Raw genomic sequence first — 27,616 nt, 5'->3', positions numbered from 1 at the left:
TCTCTTTCTTTCTCTTCTCCCCCTTCTGCCTCTCACTCCTTTTCTCTTCTTCTCCTCCTCCTGCCTCTCTCCCCTCCGTATCTCCCCGCCCTCCTTCCTCTTCCCCTTTCCCTTCCCTCCCACGGTGGTGCTTGTTCAGCTGGGCTGCCACAAGGGAGGGGGACGGGGCGGTGACATACATGGCCATGGGGCGGGGCCGTGGCCGTGTACGTCACCGCCCTTCCTTTTCCTCCCACCCCAGGAGAGCCCAAACAACCCCTTGCGCTGCTGGCTCCCCTGGTGGCCTGGCTGAGGGACGCAGCATTCAGCTGAGTGCCACAGCAGGAGGGGAAGAGGGGCAGTGATGTACACGACCAGGGGGCGGGGCTGTCTACGTCTCTGCCCCCCCCACTCCCGCAGGGGCCCAGCTGAGGGGCGCACCACTCAGCATCACGGCGGGAGGAGGAAGGGGCAGCGGTGACGTACACGGCCCCACCCCCTGGCCGTGTACATCACCGCCCCGCCCTCCTTCCTGTCCCACCGGGGCTCAGCTGAGCATTGGCAGCGCCACTCAACTGGGCCGCAGCCGGGGAGCAAGTGGCCGTTTGGGGTCCAGCTGCGGCCAGTGGCTGCACCCCCCCCCTCGCCATGTCTGCTTCCCGCTCCCCTCCTCCCATCCAGCCCCACGGCTCCCAATTTCCCCTCCCCAGATCTGCTTCCTGCCCTCTCTTCCTGCTGGCAAGCCCCCAAGGCACCCTTCTCCTCCCCCCCGCCAGCGCCGTTTCCCTCCTCCATTCGTCCGGGCCCCCCCCATCCTCCCCTCCAGCCCCACAGCCCCCGATCTCCCCCAGCTCTGCTTCCCGCCTCCCTTCCGGCCAGCTCTGCCCCCCTTCTCCTCCCTGTGTGGCGCCCCGCCCCCCTTCCTCCTTGGTGCGCTGCACCGCTCAGCTGGGCCCAGCTGAGCTGCAGCCGCTTGCCACCCTGGGCCCAGCTGAGCGGTGCTCCTGCCAGGGCCCAGCTGAGCGGCGCGGCGCTAGGCCGAACCCCCATGGAGGGAGGGGAAGGGGGGCGAGGCACAGGCAGAGGGCGTGGCCGTGTACGTCAGCATTACAGACTCTCAGACAATGGGCTACTATATATATGATTAGCAGATTTGTCTGGCATTGCTCAGGTCCTTCACTCAATGAAGTTGTGAGAGTTTTAGTTTTTTAGAATATAAAAAAAATGTACATTTTTCACTTAAATGAATGTATTTTTTCAAAAATGCAGTGTTATTTTGAAGTTAATTTTTATTTTGAATTGCTTGAGATTGTTAAAATTTACCTGTTTACTTTTGTAGTAAATTATTTTAAAAAGATACATCAAGTGGATCTTTTTTTCATTCCTAAAAAAAATATCATTAGCAATGTTATAACAAAAAAAACAGGGGGTTATAGTTAATTTGGTTTCCAATAGCATTGTCTTTTAGTTTTCAAACCCTAAATATTGATTTAACGGAGTCAAAATAGAGCACTACTCCACATTTTCTCTCTTTTCTGTAAGGCTTATTAAGAAGCCTATTCAAGGTTCATCCAATTTTTCTGGCTCATCTTGGTTCAGTGTACATGTACATGCATCTGACTAAGTGGGTCTTTGCCCACGAAAGCTTATGCTCCTACACTTCAGTTAGTCTATAAGGTGCCACAGGACTCCTCGTCGATCTTGGTTCAGTGTCTTTCAACATTCACTCAGTTATATCAATTTTGAGTACTATACTTCATTTAGTGATTCTGTCTGTTTTTCTGTTTGGTTTTATGAGAAGCAATCCCATTCTTGACACATCTCATTTTCCTGGCACAACAAAACCCTTATGTTTGCTTTAAATTATGATAACAAGAAGCTTTATATACTTAATTTGGTGGTCCTAACTCTCACTTTGAGGAGGGGTTCTTGATCAAACAGACAGACAAAATCTCTAAAATATATAGTAGATGAATGATTAAAATATAAAGCTGTGTTTTGTATTTCATAATTTGCAAACAAAATTTGTTTATAAACATCCAACTAATTAAAGAAAAATTAAGAGAAAATAGACAAAAGTAATGTTCAGAAGAGGAAGCTAGAGATAGGGAAGGAAGTGAGTATAGCGTACGGATATTATAATGCGGTTAATTGACTAGTCAATGGAATTTCCGCTGACTAGTCGATAGGCACTTCCATATTCCTCCTTTGAAATGTGCAAGAGCTCCTACTGGGGCTCTTGTACATTTCAAAGGAGGAATGAGGAACTTCGTACCTGCGGCGGGCTACCCCTTAAAAACACTGCCTCCTCGCATTTCAAAGGGGCAGCTGCCGTGAAGCCCGGGGTCAGCTGGGGACTCCATGGCAGCTGCCCCTTTGAAATGCACAGAGGTGGCGTTTTAAAGGGGCAGCCCGCCTCACAGTTGATCCGAGTCCCCAGCTGACCCTGGACTACATGGCTGCCCCTTTGAAAGACATACTGGTGGCATTTTAAAGGGGGTAGTTGCTGCACAGCTGCAGCAAAGTTGACTAGTCTTTCCCATCCTTTGTATAGAGATGGGAAGGTAAGGGGGAGGCATATAATAGACTCATTCAGATCTTTCCAGCAAAGCATCCCAGATCTGAGAATTTTGCGTGGGTCTTTCCATGTGGACAAGCTTACAATGTGTGCGCCAGTCTTTACTTGTTGGTTGCTTTTGGATTTTCATTTTTGTAGCAGCAGTCTTTCTGCAATCCTTAATGGTCTATTTAGCCAAAGTTTTTCACATCTATTCAGCTTCTAATTAAAATCCATTCCATTTAAAATTACATGTTTAGCTTGTAACATAATTTTATTTGGTAGGAAAAGTTGACTCTGCAGTTAAGCTTTGCCAAAACATACAGGTAAAGGAGTATTCCCACAGCCTATGAGTTAAGTTACCGTCTGTTGAATCAGAGTTCTAACATTTGTCTGACTTGGCAGCACCTGGGTTGAGTTCAAAGTGGGGTCAAATGCCTCCTCTATGTGATTTTCCACTAGATTAATCATAAACTGGTTAACATTTGTTTCCACCAGTGAGCAGCAGGGATGTAAAATCTCATTTAAAAAGTTAACTGGTTAAATGTTGTGTTTAACTGGGATCCTGCAGTCCCCCCACCTGCAGTGTGGCGGGCCTGGCAGGGTTGGAGCAGTCCCCCACAAAGTGGGTAAAGAGCTGCTTCAGCCCAATTAAGCCCACTGTGCCATGGGCCACTTCACCCTGGGCAGGGGCTGCTCCCGTCTGGCCAGGCCTGCTGCATCATGCTGCGGGGAAGGAAGCTGCTCCAACCCAGCCTGACTGCCAGTGTGATTCTTACTGGGTAACTGCTTAACCATTTACATTCTTAGTTGAGAATAATTAGTCTAGTTCTTCTTTCCATTTCTTTTTTAGAAACTCTGTATTTAATTCAGATTTTCTGGGCAAGTATGCATATTGTTGCTATAATATTTAGAAATCTGGGAAATATTTGGATAAATGAAAGCATTCCAGGTGGCTCAGGGGTGGCTCAGGGGTAACTCAGGCATTAGGGCCAAGCAGATGGGAGATGGCACGTTTAAGATAGATGTGTTACCACTCCTTAGTCTCTAGACTGAACCTTTCTTTTAATAATGTAAAAGGGAGGAAGATATAATTTCCAATAAATTGACTGGTGATCTAAGTATCCTTCATAATCCAATCTGGCCATATGATGGGATTGCCTATAATGGAGTTTTAATTCTCTCCAAAGAGAGGCATTGGTATGTAGAAAGGGGTGATTTTTAAATTTAGTAGACATTGTACATGAAGTGTTTCTGGCTAACAGTAGCTGGTAATTGTGAGTGAAGCACATTGGAAAGTGTTAAAGGAACAGTCAATTCTGCTTTCAGCCTTTGCCAATCTGGGGCGCTACAGTGTGAGGGAATGAGCAACTTGCACTGTTTAGTTAAGATTTACTGTCGGATGGTAACGTTTAAAATTGGGAAATCTAAAACCACCTGTTTCTGCAAGGATCTGCAGTCTTTGTAGAGATTCTGTATTTGTTACCAGTAGCTCTGATTGTGGGAGATTTATCCCTACCTCTACCTCTCCCCTCCCCCATTTTAGAATAGCAAATTACAAATACATTTTAACTTTTAATAACATGAGGAGGACTAGTCTTCTGGGGTGAAATGTGGTAAGAATTTTTTTTTAATGAAGTATTTGAGCTAGGGTGCGTTCCATGCTGCTGTGGGGAGAGTATGGGACTCCCTCCTGGCATAGAACAATAGAATGTTTGAGAATTCTTCAGAGCTAAGAGTATTCTATCCATTTGTCCTTGGGCTACAGTAGCATTAATGAACCTTGATGAATTCTTAGACTTTCATAACATCAATATTGGATATTTCTGTGAAGCTTCAGTCTCTTAGGTTTTGAATATAAAGCTCTGTAAAGATTTTAAAGATGGCCAGGGAGCACCTTTTTGAAGACCATGAACACACTAATAGAAGTAATGTTGTTCTGCACTGGTCTGGTAGTATTCTCATTCATTCAAACTTCCAGATGGAGGAACTATGTTCCTAGAATTTACTTCTAGGTTTGGCTCAAACTCTTGCACCAGGTCATCTCCATAGAGATGAAAGTTTAATTTTGCTTTTGAAATTAGGTTGCAGTAGTTCATGAGCTGTGTTGAAAACATGAATATAATCATACACGTAACTAGGGGTGCAAATGGTTAACCAGTTAAATGGAAAGCCTCACCCTTAGCAGATGAGGCTTACTGGTTCCAGTTAACCGGTAGGGTCTGGAGTGGCTCCTCGCCAACTCTGGGGAGGGGACTGCTTCAGCTCCACGGGAGCAGCCCCTATCTGTGGCGGGCCTGGCATGGCCCCTGTGCTGCACAGGCTGCCAGCCCCACTCAGAGGGAGCCAGCTGCAGAGCCCATATTTAAGCTTTATACTGCAGAGCCTGCAATGCATGTAAGATTCTTAGCAGTTACATGGAATTTTATATCCCTACACACAACTGACCAGATTAGAGCTGATGGATAGTTAATGGCTGGTGGGAAATGTTAATTACTGGGGCAGGGGAGCACTTTTAATGACCTAACAGTGGCCTTTCACTTCATGATAATTACATATCAAAAGCAGCAAATGTTTGCGATATAAGCAGATTGGTCAGGCGCCCCCAATTATGAGACTTCACAGCTTCCTTGCTGGGCAGTCCTCATTGCAATTATCAAACAACTTTGTCTTCCAAACCCAGAATTACACAGATGGGGTGGATAGTGTGGGAATGACAAGAGCACAAATATTTAGAATGGAGCTTCCTTTCCACTGACTGTGTGCAACCTGCACATTAATTTAAATGTTAATAAATTAATGTTCCATAAACCACTTAGGTATAAAATAATATTGTTCTCAACTTTGTAGATACATACTATCTAAATACTGTTTTTAAAAAACAATGTCGGTTTTGGTAACAGCAGAGGCTAGTTAAATTCAGATGTGATGATAGCACCTGCAAGTCATTTTTCTTCCTGCGGTTTTCTGTGCTTTGTATCTGCTGCTAGCAAGCATCAAATAGCCTGGTTACCAAACTTCCTGTTTGAAAGTTGCAGCAAGAAAATACAGCGAGGTATGGAAGACTGACCCATGAAAGGAGCCTGTTAAAGTGTTTTTAAAGTGAGGAGGCTGTTCTTACATTATAATTACAGAACAACTTGCTTTCTTCAAATCCTCCCTGCCCACTGTCAGCATATACAGTATTCCTATTAAGTTCATTTAAGATAAACACTGATTAGTGCCCTTTGTGGGAGGATTCCAGGAGAGGCTGAAAGAACAACTTTTTTTTTTTCCTTTTTAAATTTCTTTCTCAAGGTTTATCACAGTTGAGTAAAGGTAATAATGCTGTTTTAATAAGTTAAACCTCTACTCATACTCCTGATTGCCAGACCTTGCTCTACCCACTGATTGCCTGTGACACTTTATTTCTGCATTTTAAATTATAGATTGCAGTGTTACAGTTCTGATGAATAGTTTCACTTTTGCATTTGGTCAGCTATAGAATTAACTTTGAAACAGTGAAAATCTCCTTAGTACTTTAATTTGTGGAAGACTGATAGAAATACAGCTCTATTTTAGGTATCTTCATCCCTTATTGCTGTTTGTTTAAATTCTCCGTGAAAGGCAAGTTTTAAATATGATCCTTTTAATCATGATTGAGAGACAGTTTCAGAGTCTGTGATATACTGTTTTATATGTTCTCTTTAACCATCAGTTGTATTCTCTATCTAAACGGATACAAAAGACATTACTTACTAGGCTGTAGTAATAAAATGTATGGCCTTCCTTCAGGAACGTGACTGTTAACTTGGTAAGCCCTGGGAAATTTATGTAAGAACAAAAATTTAGGGTTTTTAAAACAGTCATCTTATGCTCCAGTTTTGTTTAAGAGAATAACCTTATGGGACTCCAGTAATCTGGGAGGTCTAGACAGACAAATGCAGCACTATCTTTATTGTGGTTTTCTGCTCACACAATACCACATTAAGGGCTTGTTGCTGTGAGAGTAACAAATGCTACCTGTGAAGTACTGAGTGTCTAAATACCCATTAATGGCATGTGACATTTAGGGTGTTGGCATCTGGCAGGATCAAGACTACGTACTTTCACATGCGATCATGATTCTATAATTAAATTATCTGATTGCTAGCAGTACCCTTCTTATTTTAAACTAATAATTAACAAAAAGAACAACCTTCCTTGTTTCAGTTCTTAAATGGGGTTCCAAAGGACACTAAGAGAACTCTGAGATTATATCAGTGTTGCAAGCTAAAATGTTGATGTCTCTTTTGCCACCTGATTAATTACATTTTCCATTGAACATAGCAGTTTTGTGTCTCACCCCACAAAAAAACAAAACAACCCCAGTAAAACTCATTTGTTTTACAGGGCAACACACATAAAATTCCTGCCTTTTTGACAAATAGCCATGAGTTTTATTTTCTGGAATCTGGTAACTTAATGTTTAAAATGAGGTGATTAAAACACCACAATGTTAGTTGTTTCAGGGCATAGTGATTATTTCTAAAAGGGGAAGGAGGAAAAGCTCTCCTCACATGGAGAGGAAAAAGACAAAAATGATTCTTGAATTTAGCATGTACTGTATAGAAGCTATCATCTGCTTGACTTTATTTGTTCTAAGAATAAATCTTTGAGAAGTGCTTAAAAATGATTCTCTTTGAAGGCTCACACTAATGTAACCTACACTTTGACTTTGGGGTTCAGTTATGTTTGTGGACAAGAATTAAAGTTTCAAATAGTATGCATGACCAAAATCCTAAGCGGAAAGCTTTCAATAAGTTCTGCAACCCAGAATAGAATTTCAGACAAACACAAGCATGCCCAAATTTTATGGATTGTTCCCAGGGCTTCAGCTGACCACAACACTTCAAACTGCAGAGAACTGGCAGCGCATTCTGGGCATTAGCCTGCAAATAAGACTATGAGCTGTGGAAGAATTTCCCTGCCTTGGGCTCTATTTAGATTTAGCCAGGGACTGAGGCCAGGCACTTGTGGGAAGATTGACAATGTAGCAGTCCATTTTTCAACATTCAATTTAGTAGGTCTAATAAAGACCCACTAAAGTGAATGTGGTGGGTACCTGGGTCAGTGCCGGTATTCCTGTTTCTGGTGAGGAGTAAGGGAAATTGATGGGAATGTTCCTCTCATCAGCCTCCCCTGTGAGGATGGCACTGAAGCTTGGATGAAGGTATGTCGACTCCAGGTACATTCTTTTTATGTAGCTGGAATTGTGTATCTCAAGTTGACCTTTACCTGAAGTGTCGACCTGGCCTAAAAATTGAACCACTATGACAACAGGAACTTTTATATATTCCGTTCTGGACTTATGCCAAAAAAGCTCTGTTAGACTGAGGGAGTAGTGACACTCTATGGCTTAGTACTTCATGAGCTTTCAGGGCTGCAGAAGAATATGTTATACCATTGCTAGGGAAAAGGGAAACCCAACAATACAGTTCCACAGGATATTTATTTCTAATTCTAGTAGGTAACAGTATTACCTTGTAATATTGTCACTGATTATCAGCTACCTTTTCCCATTTGTGTTCTAACAGAATCTTTGTAGTCAATATCATCTGTGTTGCAAGAGATAGAAGCCAGTGCCTTGGCTCACTTCTGAGCCAACCTTGGACCCCCAATTTCTAAACAGCTTATTAAGCTTCACTTGTAGACATTTGCTGTACTCTCTATCATTGAACTAAACAAGAGTGAGATGTTGCACAGTTTGCATAAATTAACCATATTTTGGTTGCAAAATTTAAGTTCTTTATTGGCAATATTGGATATGAAGAATTCTAGAAATTGGAGTCCTCCTGGGATTAGTTATGAGAACAAACTCAGGACAGAATTTTTCAAAATTTCTCTGAATTGGCCTAATTTTGTTCATGTTGAAGTCAATAGGAGTTTTGACTCCAATGGAAGCGGAATTCTGAACTTTTGAAAATCTTAATGTAAAAGGTCTAACTATGCCAGGAGTGTACTTGGAACTGACTTTTAAGAAACTGTTACATTGAGGTGCCTTGTCTTCTGGCATTTAAAAACTTTTAATCTGTCATTCTATTATACAGTCTGAGTCATTTTGTTAATGGTTCCATTTGCATCAATGCATGAAATAATGCTAGAACAAATATTTCTTCAGATCAGCAACAATAACAATTCAGGGGAATGTATAAAGACAACTCTGCAGTGAAGGACAGTGAACTAATTTTTTTTTTTTTTTACTTCTTTTGTTTTGGGGGCAGTTAGTTGTCATGAAAACTTGCTGTTTCTTACTAGCTTGTAATTGATCCACATTCACCTGTGTTTATAGATTTTTAACCTAATGTCTTGATTGAGAATCTTTGAGAAATCAAAACCACTAATACACATCTGGACTTTGTTGTTTTTCTAGCATAATGTAACATCTTGAAGCAGAATGGTATTTTGCTTCTTTAAGAAGCATTTTACCCTAGTGAAAATATTCTGTTTGTACTGCCTTAATTCCTCCTTTTGAAACCCCTAAAATGTATACAGTTTTTTTTATTTTGTTTTTAAAAAGCAAAATTGCTTGTTTTCAGAAGTGTTGGGTGGAGGGAAAGGATGTTAGAATACCTATTTCCATTTTATCTTAATTCTGGAGTTGCTAAATGTAGCTATGGTGACTGTGGTCTACACTAAAAAGTTAAGTTGACCCAGCTAGGGAAGTAATAGTGTAGTCAATTAACCAATAAGCTAAAGCTTAAGGATTAATGCTATAGACTACATGCATTTCCCTCCCCTCTTGCCAGTACATTTTTTAGCAGGCTGGCCAGCAGCCCGGCTCAGTCCTGTCTTGCTACAGGTCCAGGACCTACCCCTGCTGCAGCTCTGCATTTAAAGTGTATTAGGAGCTGGCTCTGTCCTGACTAATTCTGGGCATTGCAGTTCTGCATTTAAAGTACATTAGGAGCCAGGGGAGCAGGAAGCCCAATTCAGTTCCAGATCACATCAAGTCCAGGAGCTCAAACTTCCCTAGACAGGGGCTGCTGCCACCCCCACGCTGCTGCCTCTTTATCAGAGGCTGAAGCACAGGGCGACAGGCAGCCAGACCACAAGGGGGGCTGGTTTTTAAATTGGCTCCCCTTGTGAACCTGTTCCCGCCTGGCATCCTGTGCTGCTGCCTCTGATACAGAGCCAGCAGTGTGGAGTGGCAGGGGGCTTCTCGGGAGTGAGGGTGGAGTGCACTGGCCCTGCCCCATAGGACTACAGAATAGTCGATTAACCAATAAGAATTCATGAGGTTACTCAACTATTCAATTAACCTATATTTAATATCCCTAGACCCAGCTTTGTTTCTCGGAGATGTGAAATTCCACACCCCTGAGAAATGTAGGTAAGCCTACCTAACCCCTAGTGTAGACTGTTCTAGGTAGACAGAAAAATTCTTCTGTTAACCTAGCTCTACCTGTAGCTTAAATGTGCTACTGTAGCATTTCAAGTATAGTCAAGCCTGTAGTCGTATACAGGTGCTGTCCGATGTGTTAGGAACGTCTTCAAATCAACAACATAGACATTGATATTATTACTAGAGTTTCTGTTCCTTAGAATGACATTGCTGTACATGAACACAGATATCTAATTATCTTTGTTGGAGACAGTTTCATGACATATAAGTTGAATTTAGACTGTCCATTCATCGGGGTACGTCTAGACTACAGGCTTTTGTCTGTCGACAAAGATTCTGTTGACAAAGAGTGTCTAGACTATATCCAGTTCTGTCGACAAAGTAAGCCGCTTTGTTGACATGAGAGTGTAGACAAAGGACAGTGTAGATGCAATAATGCCTTCTGTCGACAGAACTCCGTCGACAAAAGGCTTTATTCCTCGTAGAATTAGTTTTACCACCATCGATAAAACTGTCGAGTTCTGTCGATGTTATGTCGACAGAACTCAGCAGTAGTGTAGACGCAGGTATAGTTTTGTCGACAAAAGTCCAGTTTTGTCGATAAAACCTGGTAGTCTAGGCACACCCCAGGATAGAATCTTTGCACTATTAATGTGTCTAGCCCAATTAGTCATACTCTTACTTGAAACCTCTAGCTAATGCAGTAGTTGAAATAGGGATCTACAGCAGTGTGTGCATTGGATTTCCATAAATAGATTAGACCCTTTATATAGTCAGCATTTAATTTTTAAGTGTATAACTTTATAATATTGTAATCTTTTAATTTTCCATTTATTTACAAAATAAGAATAAGATTGTACATGGAATGACCACAATAATATCACCAGGTAATTATGTGGGAGCTGGAGGGAGGGCATGGAGACTTCAGGTTAGAGCAGTGTTTCTCAAACTGTGCTCCGTGGAGCCTCACGGCTCCATGAGACATCTCCAGGGGCTCCGCAAGGCTGACAAACTGGAAACATCGATAGGTACAACACATACAATCAGTGGACCGCTGGGGCTCCGCATAAATTTTTACGCATGTAAAGGGCTCTGGAGTTTGAGAAATGCTGGGTTAGAGGTTAAACCAGACCCAAAAAATATACTCTATAGTTTAGCAAAAGAATGGCTGGACTTTTATGTGTCAGTTGTTCCACGGTAGGAGTTTGTGTTTTAAGGAGACAGTCCACATTTCCCAGGTCCCTCTCCTCCCTCCCCCTCCCCTCCCCATTATGAATGAGGCTTTACATGGAGCAGCTGGGGAGGAGAAGGGGAAAGTGTATTTGTGATGATAGAATTTGTGTCCCCATCTGCATTACAAAAACAGCTGTCAGGGCAACCAATTACAACATAATTAAAATTAGCACTTAGAACCTTAACTGGCTGTAACAGGTAGGGATGTTAAATATTGCGTAATTGACAATTGATTGAATAGTCCATGCATTTTGCATCGACTGTTCAATTAGTGGATAGGGCGCCTACATTTTGAAGTGTAGCAACAACCCTCATCAGATAGTCGACTAGTCCTTCACATACCTAGTAACAGGACCTAATCTGAGTGAGCTTGGAAAACAAATAATTGTTTTATTGAATATTGTTTTTTTTAAGGGGGGGAGGAGGGTTGAAGAGAGGAGATATATCCAGGTAGTACTCTTTCTAAAGTACTTCCTTTTCTCATTTGACTCCAATCAGAACTTGTATTTATTTTGTTTAAAAGTAAGAATGAGCCAAAAGAAAAAAGTGTTTGCCAGGACACTATTCCCAAATGTAGATTCTGGTTATATTATCTGTGGTGGTGTGTGTGTGTGTGTGTGTGTGTGTGTGTGTGTAGGGGGGAGGGGGTTACAAGAAGTTATGGAATGTTTGCATTACTTAAGATTCTGCCTCATTACTTAAGATTCTGCCTTATGCAGTTTTTAATGGTGTGTTTCTTTTTTTAAAAGTGATTAAGCGTGCATCTTTTGTTAGTGCCTATCAAGTATATAGAGGGCATCCCCGATATAAGTATACATCTGTTCCGCACTAAAGTCATTGACGCTTGTCGGAACTGGTATGTTATAAGTCCTCCCGTCCCCGCTCTTAAGTCACTCACAAAAAAAGCCTAACAATTTGTGCAACTGGAAGTCAGCTGTAGGAATAAAAATTGCTGCTATAAGTTGTTCACTATAAGTCCAAATTTTTTGGAACATATCTTGGACTTATAGCGAGGACGACCTGTATTCTGAAATCTGTCAATTGAAAAGATCTATCTTCTTTCTTGCTAACATAACACACTTTTCTCTTTCAGGTAATTGCCTTTAAGATAAGGACCAAGAGACCATTTACACGCACTTCTTCGGTGCTTGGACTAACAAGTTCAGAGAGAAGATTCTTGCTTCTTTTGTCACCAACTTGATTATCACAAGACTTAACTGCCATTGGGAAAAGCTCGCAACAGAAGAAAAACCTTTCCACTTCTAAGCCGTTACACAGTAGTTGAGTTAAGGTACTTTCTACGTGGAGGCTCTATAGTACAGATTTGGAATTTTGCTGCTTGCTCTCGTCCTCTGTGTTCAGGCTCAGACTGTAAACAATGAGTGAGTTCTGGTTGTGTTTCAACTGCTGTATTGCAGAACAGCCCCAGCCTGTAAGTATGAATCTGTGCATTGTTTCTGTATGTAGTCAACGATGTTCTTTTTGTGCTCATATTATTGACTAAGCTCAGTGAAAATGAAAAAAATCACCTAGCATCTCTGTTTTTGCTATACTGTAGAAATAGTCACAGAAATGCAGTATATAACTGTAGTAGGCTAATGCAGTATATAACTGTAGTTGGCTAATGCCTGTTAAATGGCTTCATTACCATTCGAATGGCTCCTTCACAGATTCAATGTCTACCAATAGGTCTAGCAGGCTTTTTTTAACTTTCAAGTTAATTAGATCCTGGCTAGAGGAAACTGAGCCAAACAATAGGGATTGGAAGACGTGGTGGACATTAAGACCCAGTTGTGCCCAGTTTTTTTTGGATGCCCTACACAGCTGTGTATTTTGCTTATGAGTAAGGATGGCCCTGGCATCAGGGGAGCAGGCAAGAGGCACTGAGGTTGAGTAGGGTAAATTCTGGCCGGAGGACTCCAGAGAAGTAGGGAGCAGTCGTTCAACCAGCGGCTGGAGAGAAACAGCGCTTTGAAAAGAAAAATGCTGTTTCTCTCCAGCCATCCACTGCACAGATGCTCCCTTCTCCTCCAGAGTCCTTCAGCTTGTGCCTACAGTGTTTGCCACCTCCTGGTGAACAGTGGAAGGGGAGGTGATCAGAGGATGGGCCTAGCCAGTGCAAAGCCCACGAGGGAGTGGGAGCTGGTGGTCAGGGAATGCCCAGAAGTCCCCTTCCAAATCTCCACCTACCGCCTTATCCTCCTCTAATTAAATCTGCCTTTCCTCAAGCACTAGCATTCAAGATTAAATCAAAAACAATTTTGACTATTTTTCATTGCAAATATACAATATTTCAGCTACATTATGGGTTAAATAGACTTATTGGACTAGCCTGGGAACCTAACACCCATTTATAACGTTGTTTCTATGGGGAAATGAGTTCATAGGTCCAAACAACCACTTACAAACAAACTTCGTAAGTTGAGCACTTCCTGTTTGAATTAGAAATAATAGATGAATCATAACACGGTGCTGCTGATAGTAACACAGAGAATTCAGTTTTGTACTGACTTATGGAAAATCAAAGCCACTTAAAAATGTAATGCCTACCTGCTTTTCTTAGACAGTCAAGAATTTTTATTTCAAAAATATTGAAAGCAAAAAGTATCCCAATGTAGTAACTGAAGTATCAGTAATAGACACTTAACTGTTTATACCTCCTTGGTGCTTAGTAGAAATGTAGTTTGCTGTCATTTTTAATAACACAGTTGTGGGAGAAGTTCATATCTCAGATACCAACATGGGGAGTTAAAATTCCTCTTATGTGGAGTGAATACTTTGCAGTCTTTCAAGACTTGGAGTATCTGTATCCTAATGACTTGCATAGTTTGAAGACAAAATGTTTTAATAAGAATAATGATGTATGAGTTGTGATGGCTTTCTGAAATTAAGAGAACTAATATTTAGCACCTTTGGATATATAGCACAATCCCATGTTTTAATTTTGTATAAATAATAGTAGAAACCAAAAATATGTTTCACTTGTTTACAAGATATAAATAGCTGCTTTTCTAAACTGATTATAATTTTATGCTGGAATTATTGCATGGGAGTACAAAATGAAATATGTAGTACAGCTAACATAATACCTTAGTACTGTGGCTCCCAATTTTTGGGTCATGATCCCCATTAAATCTGAAGGTTATAGTTCCAGACAGAAGAGGGATTGCAAGTATTCACCCACTCCTGTCTGTGATATGTATTTGATTATTAACTTGTGCTGCTTGTTCTTCTCCTCACCTCCAACATATAAGCAGCACCCTGTAAAGCATTTCACTTGTTCCTGAACTGCTGTTTCATGTGTTGTAGGACCTGCACATATTAATTAGAGGTGTTCTTGAAATGATTTTGCTTACAACTCAGTAGCAATGTGACTGAATGTGAGCTGATAGTGTTGTTGATAGTAACAGATGTAGAAGTCCTAGATTCTAGTTCTACTTGTGTTCCTATTCTGTGTAACTGGGACCAAAATTTCAAGTTGCAAAATGAATTACTGACATTCTAAAAAATGTTAACAAATCTAAATTGATCCCTTTTCCACACTGGGCTGGCAAATAAATAACTCTAACTTCTTAAAAATAATTTCTTTAGAAACTGGGAATGATTCTTCGTGTATGTATAACACTAGAGCCCAATACACATTAAGAACCTGAATAGGCTGCCCCTATTCCTGGTTGAGTAGCACCTCATTCTGCAAGCAGCCCTCATTGACACAGTGGAAGTACTTGAAGAGTGAGGGTACTGTTCAATGTGAACACCACTTTACCGCATGTACTGGACCCCAGGATGGGCTGCTCCTACAGCAGTGTCTCCTGTGAGATGGGTTTAAGCAACAGAGGCCATGTCTGCACTATGAGATAAGGTTGATTTTATTAAGGCCAGGTTGTTGGGTTTTTTTTAGTGCCTGATTTTGTAAAATTGAAGGTGCACGTTCCCACTGAGCACACAAATTTGACTCCGTTTGAAGTAGCGTGTCCCCAGTAGGGTGGCTGTCGTTGACTTTGAAAACAATGCACTGTGGATAGGTATCCCACAGTTCCTGTACCCATTTGCATTCTGGGTGATGCTCCTAGGACATGCTGGGACTAAAACTGTGCAGCAGGTGGTCCTGGATACATGCTTAAAGCCACTTTCTGAATTGCTTCCCTCTGCCCTGAAGCACAAGAATGCCAGAATGAGACTTACTTTAACAGTGAAGAAGCAAGTGGCAATTGCCTTGTGGAAGTTTGCAATCTCAGACAGCTACCAATCAGCTGGGAATTAATTCGGCGTGGGGAAATCTACAGTGGGGGCTATTGTGATCCAACTAACTAAGGCAATAAATGCCTTTCTGCTATGGAGGATAGTGACTCAGGAAAATGTGAAGGACATAATGAAGGGTCTTACTGCAATGGTGTTTCCTAACTGTATTGGGGTGGTAGGCAAAATGAATATCCCTATCTTGGCACCTGACTACCTTACCAAAGAGTACATATACCACAAGGGGTACTTCTTCATGGTGCTGCAGGCACAAGAGCTGAGCAAGTGCGGAACAGTGGTAGAATCTGCTTTTGGGCATATAAAGAGAAGGCTCTGCAGTGTACTGACTAAGTTAGACCTCAGAGAATGCAAGATTCCAATTGTAGTTGCAGCCTGTGTGCTCCATAGTATTTGTGAGAATAAGGGGAAAAGTTATATGGCAAAGTGCAGGGTTGAAGCATGAGCGTCATGCATGTTGCTCTCAGCAAGGAGCCCCTGCATTCAGTGTGCTTCCCTGTAACAACCTCTTCTCTCCCTCCCCCTCCCCCTCCAAACACAAGCAATAAAGACTCCGTTGTTCAGAAAACATGCGTTTTTATTTAGGGAACATAGCAGGAATCAAAAAGGAGTTGCGGGTGGGAGTGATCACTATTGTGAGACGAACACGCTTTGCCTTTGGGGGAAATCCTTGGGGGTTGAGTGTGAGGGTTCCCTTGATTCCCTTTCCTTCCCTCTTTCCCTACTAGGGTCCCTGGAGAGGAGGCTATGGAACACAATGAGGAGGGAATGTAGTTCTGCAAGGGCTGGAGGGTATGGCTGATCCTAGAAGACTGCCAAGTAACTACGCCACACATACATGCGTCATGGTCTTCAAAATTCTCTCCTGGTTCTTCACTTTAACTCCTGCATGCTCTCCTCCTCTTGTGCTCTGCTTACAACTCCAGCAGCAGCATATTCCTTCATTTGCTTAAGCACTCCCAGTCCAAGTGGGTATATTGCATTTGCTCCTTTAATATCTCATACCTAGTCGGTTTTTGCCTGTGAATTTATGGTGGAGCCGGGGGAGTATGCAGCATGCTTGCTGTTCTCTCTGTAATTAAAAGTGAGGGACAGACTTTACAGGAGATGCATTGTAGAGCATAAAACCTAATCTGTTAGCAACAAAGGAAGGTGTGTCCACAGACAATAGGGATGTATTGTGTGCAAGGCCACAGTTATGCTTTTAAGAGGCCACTATGTAGCAGATATATCACAGAGTTCTTAGGGGAACACCTGCACTCAATTTAGTGGTGGGCCTGGTAGGTGACAGGACAGGGCTCGAGCCTGTGGGGTTCGGGTTTGGCAGCAGGGCAAGGGCTCACATGGCACCTGTGTGTTTGGGGCACACACACCCTGTTTTCTGGGAGAGTGCAACTTTCCCTTCCTGTGGGATCATGTGGGTGGGAGGGGAGAGGGTCCTGGCAGGGGCTCAAACCATGCTTCCTTGATGAGAAAACAGAGGTTTACTGCAAAGGCATCAGCTAATCACTTCCCCTGCTTCATACAGATTGCCACATGAGATATCAGTCTTCTCCAAATCACTGTGTGATAGGGAACAGATGTGGACTGATTGTGGCCAGAAATCTGAACCTTATGGTGCAATGCATTGAGCTGCAATGATGCCAAACCACTTACTGCTGGTGTGACATGGGCAAGACGTCCTACCATAAAGGGTGGAATAAGGCCTCCCCAGAAACCCTCTGAGGAGGATTAAAGAGTTCCCCTTTGAGAGCTGCATGGAGATGTGCAGGGAGGATTCCCACTCCATCTTCAGACATGCTAGCAATCTGTTCCGGGGATCCCCCCCTCCCCCCGTGTCTGCACAGTGGCCACCACAGATCACACCCGATTGTCATAACCCACTTGCGACATGATAAAAAATGTAAACTCACCAAAAGTGCCCTCCCCAGAATCCATGCCCAGCTGTGAGATGTCCTGGGAGGAGGGGATGGTCTCTAAAGTTATAAAAGGGTCTTAGTTGTTGGTGACATCAGTTATCCCACTTGCCTGCTGAACACTCTCCTCATCATCATCCGTGCTGTCCTCCAAGCTGCTGCCTGAGGCTGCCAGAGGAGTGTCTTGGGAGAAATCCACAGACTGGCTAGGGAAGCTGGTTGGGTCCTTCCCTTAGATCGCATGCAGCCGCTCATAGGAGCAGCATGTTTGTGGCGATGATCCAGACTGTTTGCCTCCTTTGTCTTCTGGTATACCTGCCTCAGCTCCTTTATTTTCATGTGCCACTGGGGAACGTTCCTGGCATATCCTTTCTCCTCCATGCCCTTTGCAATCTTGGCACAGATATCTGCATTCCTTTTGATGATTCGTGGTTGTGGATTCCTCTCCCCACATAGCAGTGAGGTCGAGGATCTCCTGCCCTCTCCAGGCTGTTACTTGTCTGCAGCTTTGGAAACTCATGCGATGTACTGCTCAGGTGTGCTGTCTGAGCTGAGGTCTGCTCACCATGCTAGCCACAAAGGATATGAAATTCAAATTTTCTCGGGGCTTTTCCTGTTCACCTAGAGAGCAGTAGAGTTGAAAGTCCTGGCCAGAGCAGTCACCATGGGGCACGATCTGACATCTCCCAGAAACCAAGAACTTTGACTTTCACGGTGCTGTGTCTGCCAATGAAAACAGAAGCATTCCTCCTTGGTGTACTGCAGCATCTCAGCAAATCAGTGTTAACTCCTTCATCGTCTTCTAACCAATGACATGTGAACACACCCTCAGCAGCCTTGTGATTGCAATGGAGAATTAACAGAACAAGCCTTTCTGTTCCGCTGACCATGGAAGGTCAGACTTAGTGTTACTCCTTGCGAAAAGAAAGAGTGCTGAATTGGATTTTAATGGTCCTTAAAGTCAACAGAAAGGTATTAGTGATGTGGACTTATTGTTTACAAAATCAACCTAATGCGGCTAAGTTCGATCTAAACTCGCAGTGTAGACCAGGCCTGAGTCACTTGGCTTCAAGCTGTGCCTGCTGCTGGCTCCCATCACTCCCCATCTGGGGCTGGATGCCAGCAAGACACCACCCCAGCTGACCAAGTCATCATGCATCACTACTGGCTCCATGCTCGGCGCAGTGAACAGAACCCAGTCAAATTCCTCCTAAAAGGAGCACAATGACAGCGAGATGTCCAAGGTGCAGTTCTGGTTTCCTATACTCAGTCTTGAGACACTTACTCAGATCCCTGCACTGGTCACCAGTTTGTATATTTGCAGCATTGCCAGCTTCTTTGCAATGAGCTGGTCTGCATGGTCATTTCTGGTACTTGGACTGGAGTCCACTGTTCTGCTGGCCTCATACCCCAGGATCACCAAAATCTGAGTATGCTCCAGTGACCGTGAAGCAGTGGGCTATAAAGGCTTATTCTGTTAATTCTCCATTGCAAACACAAGGCTGCTGAGGGCGTGTTCACGTGTCATTGGTTAGCAGACGATGAAGGAGTTAACACTGATTTGAGGAGATGCTGCAGTACACCAAGGAGGAATGCTTCTGTTTTCATTGGCTGGATTTGAGAATTCTTAGGATAGAGAGAAGGAAAGAAATCGGCCCATGGGATTGTGCCATACTTTTGGTGGACAGCCAGAGCCTCTGTCAGCAGGGAAGAGGGGTCTATTGCATCTTCACTGCAAAGCAGAAGGGTCTCAGCTTGACTCTAGTTTGGAACCTCAGTAATCACAGGGATCCAGACCTCTAGGACAAATCCTGAGTCTGAGGTTTGTGTGTAAATAGAAGAGGGATTTGTACTTAAGCCCTAGTCAGAACTTGGGCTTAAAAGTGTAGACATACCCTTAATGATCAAGCCACTGTGCAGTTCCCACGTACTATGAGACAGCTGGAACACATCAATTGTGCTGCTCGCAATCATCATATCAAATGTAGTGCTAAATTCTAATCTCATATGTATAATTCTGAGTTAGCACAGTAGCGTTTTTGTATTTTGAATTATGTAGTAATGCACATGCTTTTTGGTGGTGGTTAAAATTTGGTTCTTAGAAATTGACAAAGGGTTGATGAACAATTTCCCTTGGCTTTTGAATTACAGTGATCTAATATATGGGGGGAGAGGAGGGTTTCTTGCCATATGCCCTACTTTTGGCATATTTACACATTAAAGCTACTGCTGGTAAGGCACTCTGACTTACTGTAAAATAATAATTTTGGTAGATTTGGACTAATGCATTTCATATTTTATTTGACTTTACAAAATAGAAAAATAATTATGGAAGATGATCTTAGTATATTAAAATTAATCATTTTTAGTTACTTGCTGACTGTACCCTCTGTCCATGAGGGTAAATGAATTGCAGAAGATTTTTTTATGTATCGTCTGGTATAAATGTGCATCTGCATTACACATTAATAATCTAATTATCCTAGCCGCATTTACTACAAGGATCCTGAGCAATAAATCAAAGCCTCCAAAAACATAATTGCTTACAGTGATGTATCTAGCTTCTGGTGCACCTTCTCCAAAAGATTCACACTGCAGTTACTGTTCAGCCTACCTAATATTCATTTAAAAGAATCATGCAAACGAACAAATATGGAACATGGTAGATTTTGAAAAAATAGATATCCACGATTTGTGATTTCTTGTTTGCAAGGTAGAAATATATAAGCATTGTCTCCATTACTGAGGTTAAACCACAGCTTTCTTGTCCTTGTCCAAATCTCATCTCTTTTCATGTGCCACCTTCTGTGCCAACTACCATATCTTGAACATATTCCCTATCCTGATACACTGTTCCTTTAAGTCCATCTCTAAAACATGTTTCTTCCAAAAGGCATGTAAAGAGTAATCCTCCACAGAGAAGCACTGACAAAAATTGATGTTGCAAAAATAAAAACTTTTCTGTTTAAAAAAAAAAAAAAGGATGTGTGTAAACTACATGCATACTTTACTTTGGCCAGGTATGCTTAAGGGTCACAACTCCAGCTACATTATTTACGTAGCAGGAGTCAATGTATCATAAGTCGAGTGTGGCGCTGTCTCCTGAGCGGGAGGTCGATGGGATAAATGCTCCCGTCGACTTCCTTTACTCCTCATGACAGCGAGGAGTACTGGGCCTGGTGAGGGTGCCCTCAGTATTCGATGTAGTAGATCTATAGCAGACCTGCTGAATCACACCCCAGAAAACTGATTGCCAGCCCATTGATCCTCCAGTAAATGGAAACATGGCCCTTGTTCAGTTAAGCTGCTTGCATTCCATTCCACGCAAAGAATGTATCTTGCCTCTTAAATATGAAGTCCTTTCAGCATGGAACCTGTGGTTGCCTTCTTTGTCTAAAAAATGTCTAGGACATTTTGGGTGCTACATACCAACAACATAGCTTTTTAAGATTTTTTGGCTCCCTCAGACAAAAAAATACAAAGTATGGAAAGTGTGTGCGTGTGTTCTCCAGCATATCTAGGCTTGTCGTTACAGTGATGAGTTTTCCTCGTTCCTCCAACTCCCGGGGGTAGGACTTGACTACTGTTCACGAGAAGGTTTGACTCCCATTTCTGGGAAAAACCAAGTCTGCATCCAGGCTTTCTGCTGGGGCTAAGAACATAAAAAACTTTACATAATTCATTTTGCCTGAAATATTTTCCTTTTAGGCTTCTGTCACTTGGTTGGGATTTTTTTTTCCTATAGATTTTATGTTTTTGCCTAGCACCAAAAAATGCTACTATTCTCCATCCTTTTCTCCCATGTTTTGGGCCCAAAGATAGTGGGTGGTAAAACCCTCTGAAATTAAGAAGAAAGCCAAAAGACGCAGAGTATACGTATATGAACAATTTTAACTTTGTGGCAAAATCTTCAAATAATATAAGGCATATAACTGCCTTTATCTAATCTTTTTAACATCACCCGTCTATAATTCTTCTTCATTTTGTAGTATATTCCAGAACACTATATTAACACTATTGTGAATTTTAGAAAAAAGCTACCATTAGAGCACCTTGAAAGCACTGCCATCAGTAGATGTGTTGAAGTCTAACTGAAGTAGAATGTTCAGTTTGTAAACCCTCTTTCTGTCCATAATTAATATTAAATGGAAATACTGTACTGCAGGATAGATAAAAAATCGGTATTTTTTTTAAATTAAAAAGGTGGTTTTAGTTAAGTGACTTTTTTTAAATAAACACATTTAAATTTAATTTTGAAAATGACCACGTATGTTAGATTTTATTAATTTAGACTTTATAATTTAAATAAAAAATATACTAAGCGGTATATGTTTGCTGCCGAATGTTAAAGTCAGACACTGAACTGGTGGAACTCACTGGCTAAGCACCTGGAACCAGAGTCTGAAAAAATGCTAAACCAGCTTTTGATAACAGTAACCACTTTTGCAGGTGCAGAGAGCGTATTTTCTTCATTTTGGTTTATTCAGCTAGTTAAGTTCAATGAGTAGTTCATTCAGGTTAAGAAACCAAACTGGAAGTTGAGAAAAATCTGTTTAATAAAGTGTAAGATGTGATCAATATCTAATATCTTAAACTCAATCGACTATTTCATCAGCTAAAATAGTATGTTACTGATTTATTAAACCAAGTTTTAAATGCAAAACATGTTTTGATACACTTTTTGATTAACTTCTTTCTTATATATTCAATACACTTAGACTTGCTTTATGTAACTAATAAAAACTTTTTAAAATGCTGCTTCATGCATTTGAATTTCCATTGAAAGAACTTTATACAAATCACAAGTAAAAAGTTAATCATCTTGTAAATAACAAATTAATCACAGTTTTCTGAAATAATTAAGAATGGAAAAATTAAGAATATGAATAAATATTAACCTGTAAAATTGCATTTAAAAAGTGTGGCAAAAAGAAACACCGTATGTAGTGCAAAGGCTGCATATATTTGCAAATCAGCGTGTTTAAATGATTACCAACAATTGAAAAACAATATTCAAATCAATGCGTTAAATCAAGGTTTCCTGCTTTCTAATTTTAATAATGACTAAAGTGAGTGATTTAAATAACTGATTTAAATCGGTCTTGTCTGATTGCTAGTATATTGGACAAAAAGCAGTACACAGTGTGTGCTAGAAATGATGAATATAGCCAGCGGAAGGGATCCACTACTGATGATCATTTCCAGTGACTTCTCGTATTTCCAAAAGAAGAGATTTCTAAGTCTAAGGCTGAAAATGTTTAGTCATTTGTAGGTTTCTTCTCACGATTTGTACAAAAAGCAACTAGTCCCATAGCCAGGGAAACCTGAATATATATACACACACACCCATACAATAGAATTAATTAGCAACTCCAGATACGTACCAAATAAAATACAATTTTGGTAGTTCAGGGTATTTTTAAACCAGTATGTCAGATTGTACATTCGCACTAGTGTAAGCAAGTACAGGTTCTGACCCAATATGGTCAAAAAATGAACATCCAGTGCCCTTTAATCTTTGATACTACATTTTAGACCAATAATTTCAGTGTTGGAATACACAAGATTGAACCTTCAGCTGGCACATTAACTCAAAAATTTAGCTTTTATATAGGCTAGGGCTGTTAAATTTAGTTAAATCAACTAGCTGATGGATTTTCCATCGACGAGTCGATAAGTGGGGGAGCTGCAGCAGGGTTAGCTCCCAGCCCTGGGAGCTACCCCCACTGTGCGTGGCTCTTTTTAAAACATATTAAGAGCCTCTTAGTACATATAAAAGGCTAAAGCGCAGCTGGGGGCGGGACCCAGTGTGTGCTGGGACAGCTGATTCCTGGCTTGTGCCAGATCTTTCCCTCCGTGCGCCCCTCCCCCCCACACACACAGTGCACAAACCTTAAATGTAAAAAGGCTGGCGCACAGCAGGGACTGGTGCAAGCTGGGAATCAGCTGTCCAGGCTTTCTCTGGGTTGTCCGTCTCCCCCCCCCCCACCACCACCACTGTGCTTCTGATTTTTAAATCTATTAAGAGCCTATTGGCTCTTAATACATTTTTAAAAAAAGAGGTGCAGGATCTGGGACTGGGCGCAAGATTCCTGGCTTGCGTCCAGTCCCCGCTACCCCCTGCCTCCCATGGAGATGGTGCTGTGCGGAACTTGCTTTTAAGCCAGCTCCCACCAGCACCGGCTCCTGCTCCTGCTCTTATAGAGGCAGCAAGGGGGGGAGGCAAGTGACTAGTCAAGGGACTAGTCAACTATCCAATAGTCAACTAGTTACTTACATCCCTACTATAGGCTGTAGTGTAGAATTATTTATGAAGCCATTAATGTCAGATATGTCAGAGGTTTCTGTATCATAGCTCATTAATGGCCTGTCAGATCAGTTTGACAAAAGTGTCTTTTATTAGAAGGGGGACAGTTGATTCAGGTTTCTATTGGTCCTAAATTTACTACTTCTACATATTGCAGCTTTATTTTTTTTTTTATTTAAATCACCTATCTTGTGTCTTAGAATATCTGCTGCAGGGTCAAGGAATTAAACATTGCCAAGATAAATAAAGGGCAATATTCTGCACATTTATGTAATATTTGGGGGGGGAAGTCACTGGATGTTTCTCTCGTACCTACTTGTGAATAAAATGGTGGTCCAGGAGGAGCCTAGATAGGGGTCAGCCTTCTATGCCTAAGAAAAGTATTTAAAGGCCTGTCCTTCGTCCTTCAAGTTTGTCTTGATCAAGCTTGGGCATTTTTTTTGTTTTGTTCTCTCCCATCCAATTTGTGATCCTGCAATTCCCTTCTTGATTCCAACTCTCATATTCTGGATGATATGAAATTCTAGTTATTCATGAACTATTTTGTCAGCCCCCTAATTTTTAAGATACTTCTAAATTAGGGAGTCCGATATGCAGTCATTTAAAATTATTTTCTCTTCCATCTCCCAGGCAACACATTTTTTTGTATGATCATGTTAAAATACGAGCTGTTCATGAGTCACCTCCTCCCACCACCTAAGAGAGGAACAGCAGGGCTTAGTTTATGCAGAAAGACTCTAATTGTGAACCACATGCTGGTACAGATTCAGAGAATTAAGTGTTGGGCGGGGGTTGTGTTTTTTTTTTTTTCAGACCTATTCAGCTGTATCTGTAACGCTTTGCTTACATAAGTGATGTAAATGAGGTTTGTTTTATATAGCAATTCCCTGATGCCAGGGTCATTCTTCTGGGCTGTGTACACTGGGGATGTGAATGGGTAGTAGGTTAACTGGTATCTAGGAGCAGTCTCCTGCCCCATGCACGGGGGGGGCCAGGGTTAGGGTCCTGCATGTGGGGGAATGGGAGCAGGGAGCAGAACCTATTAACCAATATTTTTACAGCCCTAGTGTACTCTCCAGATTCCTAACGGATGACATTACATATAGCCTATGCACAGAAAGAAAGAAGTCATCTGATTCAGCTCTTACTGGCTTTATAAAAATAAATGTTCAGATTAATCATTCTTATTTGACTTGAGTATAGGTTGAATCACTATAATCTGGCACCCTTAGGACCAGCCAGTGCCGAATTAAAGAATTTGCCAAACCATGGGAATTCAATATTGTCCAGCAGCATTACCAACACTTCCACTGCTCACTGGGCTCTTAGAAGATGTTTAGAGGTAAATTAGAGCAAAATAACAGCACAGAAACAGTCAGGACTGGTGTCTGTAAACAAACTTTGAGTAGGGTTTCCAGATGGTCTCCCAAAAAATACCAAACACACGGGCTAAAAATTTGTCGAGCAAAAAAAAAAAAAAAAAAAAACCCACACTGCCACAAACACACATGCTATGTTTAATACTTAACTTTATTATAAACAGTCTTCATCCTACACCATCCCTATGTAAAGAGGCTTAGAAATAATTGTGCAAATGTGCATGCTATTTTCATTGTTTTCTATTTCTCTAAAGCTAAGCCTACAGAAGAATTTAGAAGAACTCCTTTTTATCCTGCAGCTAAAATGATTGTAGAGAACTCCCAGCGCCGATTGTGCCCTGTCTCCCAGCCACTCCTCCTCCCCCCACTAGGCTTCTGGGCTTCTGATGTGCCCAGAACGGCAACCGAGGCCCCGCCTCCCAGCTGGGACTCCCAGGCTGGGAGGCAGGGCCACGATCAGCACTAGGAGCCTGTGATTGCGCAGAAGCCTGGCGGGGGAAGTGGCCCCGCCCTTCTGTGCAATTACAGGCTCCTAGCGCTGATCGTGGTCCCGCCTCCCAGCCACTTCCCCCCCTCCTCCCCCGTCCACGCCAGGCTTCCAACCGGTGCACAGCCGGAAAAATCAGAAAATACCAGACATTGCACGTGTCCGGTATTTTCTGATTTTTTTTTTTTTTTTTTTTTTTTTTTTTTACCAGACAGAGAGCACAAATACCAGACTGTCCGGTAGTATACCGGACACCTGGCAACCCTATATTATAGGATCATAGGAAACTTGGCCAGACCCATGAGAAGTGGGCATTTGGCTAATTAAAATCATGCCTAAACCACGGATGTTGCCAGACCCAAAGAGTGCCCGAGTAGAGAGAGTTAACCTGTAGAACGTTACTTCTGAATATTACATTTATTTCAGCGGGGCTTGTCACAGAGTAAAGTAGTAGCCAGCATGAGTAAGGGTAGGAAAGCAGGGCTGTAAAAAGTTGTTTAAAAAGGTAACTGTGTAACTGCTACTTACAAAGCTTATACTGCAGAGCCTGCAGTAAAGCCTCCTTTGGAGCAGGGCAACCAACTCTACCAGTTCCACTCCTGTGGGGAGGCTTCCCTGCGGGTTTTCCAGCATGCTTCGTGGGAGCCACAGCATGTAACCCGCGGGGGGAGGCTGGGCCAGTCCGGGCCTGCCACAGATAGTTAAGGGTGAGGCTTACTGGTTAACCTTTTACATCCCTACGGGAAAGTCCCAAAAATAGGAAAAATCCTGTAATCAATTTGGAAGAAATCTTAGCTGTTTCGAGTTAATAAAGAGGAGAAGTGATTAATACTTTGTCGTTTTACTTAAAGTTTTAAGTTACTTTAGTTCTTGGTATAGGAATTGTGAATGTGTTTTTACAGTCCCTTTTAAATCTTAATGCCTCCAAAAATGGTGGAAGTTGATAGCATAGTGCTTTGAGTATTCAGCAGATTTAACCTATTTATGATTATTCTTTCCCTTGCCCCTACTGCTGTGGTATCTACTGAAATCTTTAATGCAATATTAACTGCTCTCCGCAGTGTTCTCTTCACCTGTGTGATGCTTTGAGACTGCTACTAGTGGTCTCGGTTCAGAAAGTTTCTCCAAAGTTTGAACCCATTCTTTTCATCTTAGAGTATCATAAAATAACAAGCCTATATTCAGAAATGTATTTGTGATGCCAGGTAATTTCAAGACCTCAGGGCATTGGGAGCTCTTTCACTGTAACAAGCTAGTCAAGTCAAAGAATAGTAGCCTGCCTCAATTTTTCCATCTTTTAGAATGGGAATAACAACATTTTCCTATCTCTCAAGCTTGTTGAAGGACTTCTTCGGTTAAACCCTGGTCTTACTGATACAGAAGTACAGTACTTGAAACTATGCAGTTTATATATAGGGCTAAACTGTAGCTTTGACACAAGTCAACATATGGGGCAGCCCATAGCTCTGTTGCCCCGGGAGCAGACTAAGAACCAGATTGTGCTTTAAAGTTTCAATCTACCTCCTGATTTCCCTCTACGTGGGAAGGGAGGATGTCATTCTTTACCAGAATGGCACAGTGTATCCCCAGGGTTGTTGGGACAGGGACTGTCCATCCTCTTGTCCCTTTTCACATGAATTGGGAGAATGTAACAACCCCTCAGAAGCTGCTCTCCTCTGTGTGCAGCTGTCAATACTGTTAAGCAACAGAAACACCTTACTCCCCCAAACAAGCATGCAGAATGTCCCGTAGGCCATAGTGTGAACATTCAATATAAAGAACTCAGTGGCATTGTTTAAATCTTTTTATTATCTGCAAACAAATCTCAAACTTGGAAAACTGCTTTCTCATGTGCAATGTGTGTGGCTGACCTAGGGAAGTATGTTAGTGAAATTTACATTGCACTTATACGCCCTAGTACATTTCCTACAGATAACCTCAAATGGCTTAATTGGGTGAAATCCTGGCCACACTGAAGTCTATGGGTATGTCTACACTACCACCCTAGTTCGAACTAGGGTGGTAATGTAGGCAACCGAAGTTGCAAATGAAGCCCGGGATTTGAATTTCCCGGGCTTCAGTTGCATCTCGCCGGGCGCCGCCATTTTTAAATATCCACTAGTTCGAACTAGGGTGGT

General features: G+C 42.0%; 1 protein-coding gene across 2 annotated transcripts in view; it reads left to right on the top strand.

Annotated features, from left to right (window-relative positions):
* CDC42SE2 (CDC42 small effector 2) overlaps positions 1-27,616 on the top strand; it is a 114,854-nt gene that overhangs the window by 58,069 nt on the left and 29,169 nt on the right. The window contains exons 1-2 of one of the 2 annotated variants that reach the window (XM_014577965.4): positions 3,110-3,318; positions 12,226-12,564. In XM_014577965.4, the coding sequence (XP_014433451.1) occupies positions 12,511-12,564 (54 nt within the window). In that variant the 5' untranslated portion in view covers positions 3,110-3,318; positions 12,226-12,510. Of the gene's footprint in view, positions 1-3,109; positions 3,319-12,225; positions 12,565-27,616 lie in introns of those variants that run through there. The other variant, XM_006131876.5, reaches the window with a different exon arrangement.

Source organism: Pelodiscus sinensis, chromosome 6 (assembly GCF_052426305.1).
Source record: "Pelodiscus sinensis isolate ZL-2025 chromosome 6, ASM5242630v1, whole genome shotgun sequence".
Lineage (NCBI taxonomy): Eukaryota > Metazoa > Chordata > Testudines > Trionychidae > Pelodiscus > Pelodiscus sinensis.
Note: the sequence above shows the minus strand (reverse complement) of the source record. Positions and strands in the feature narration are given on the sequence as shown.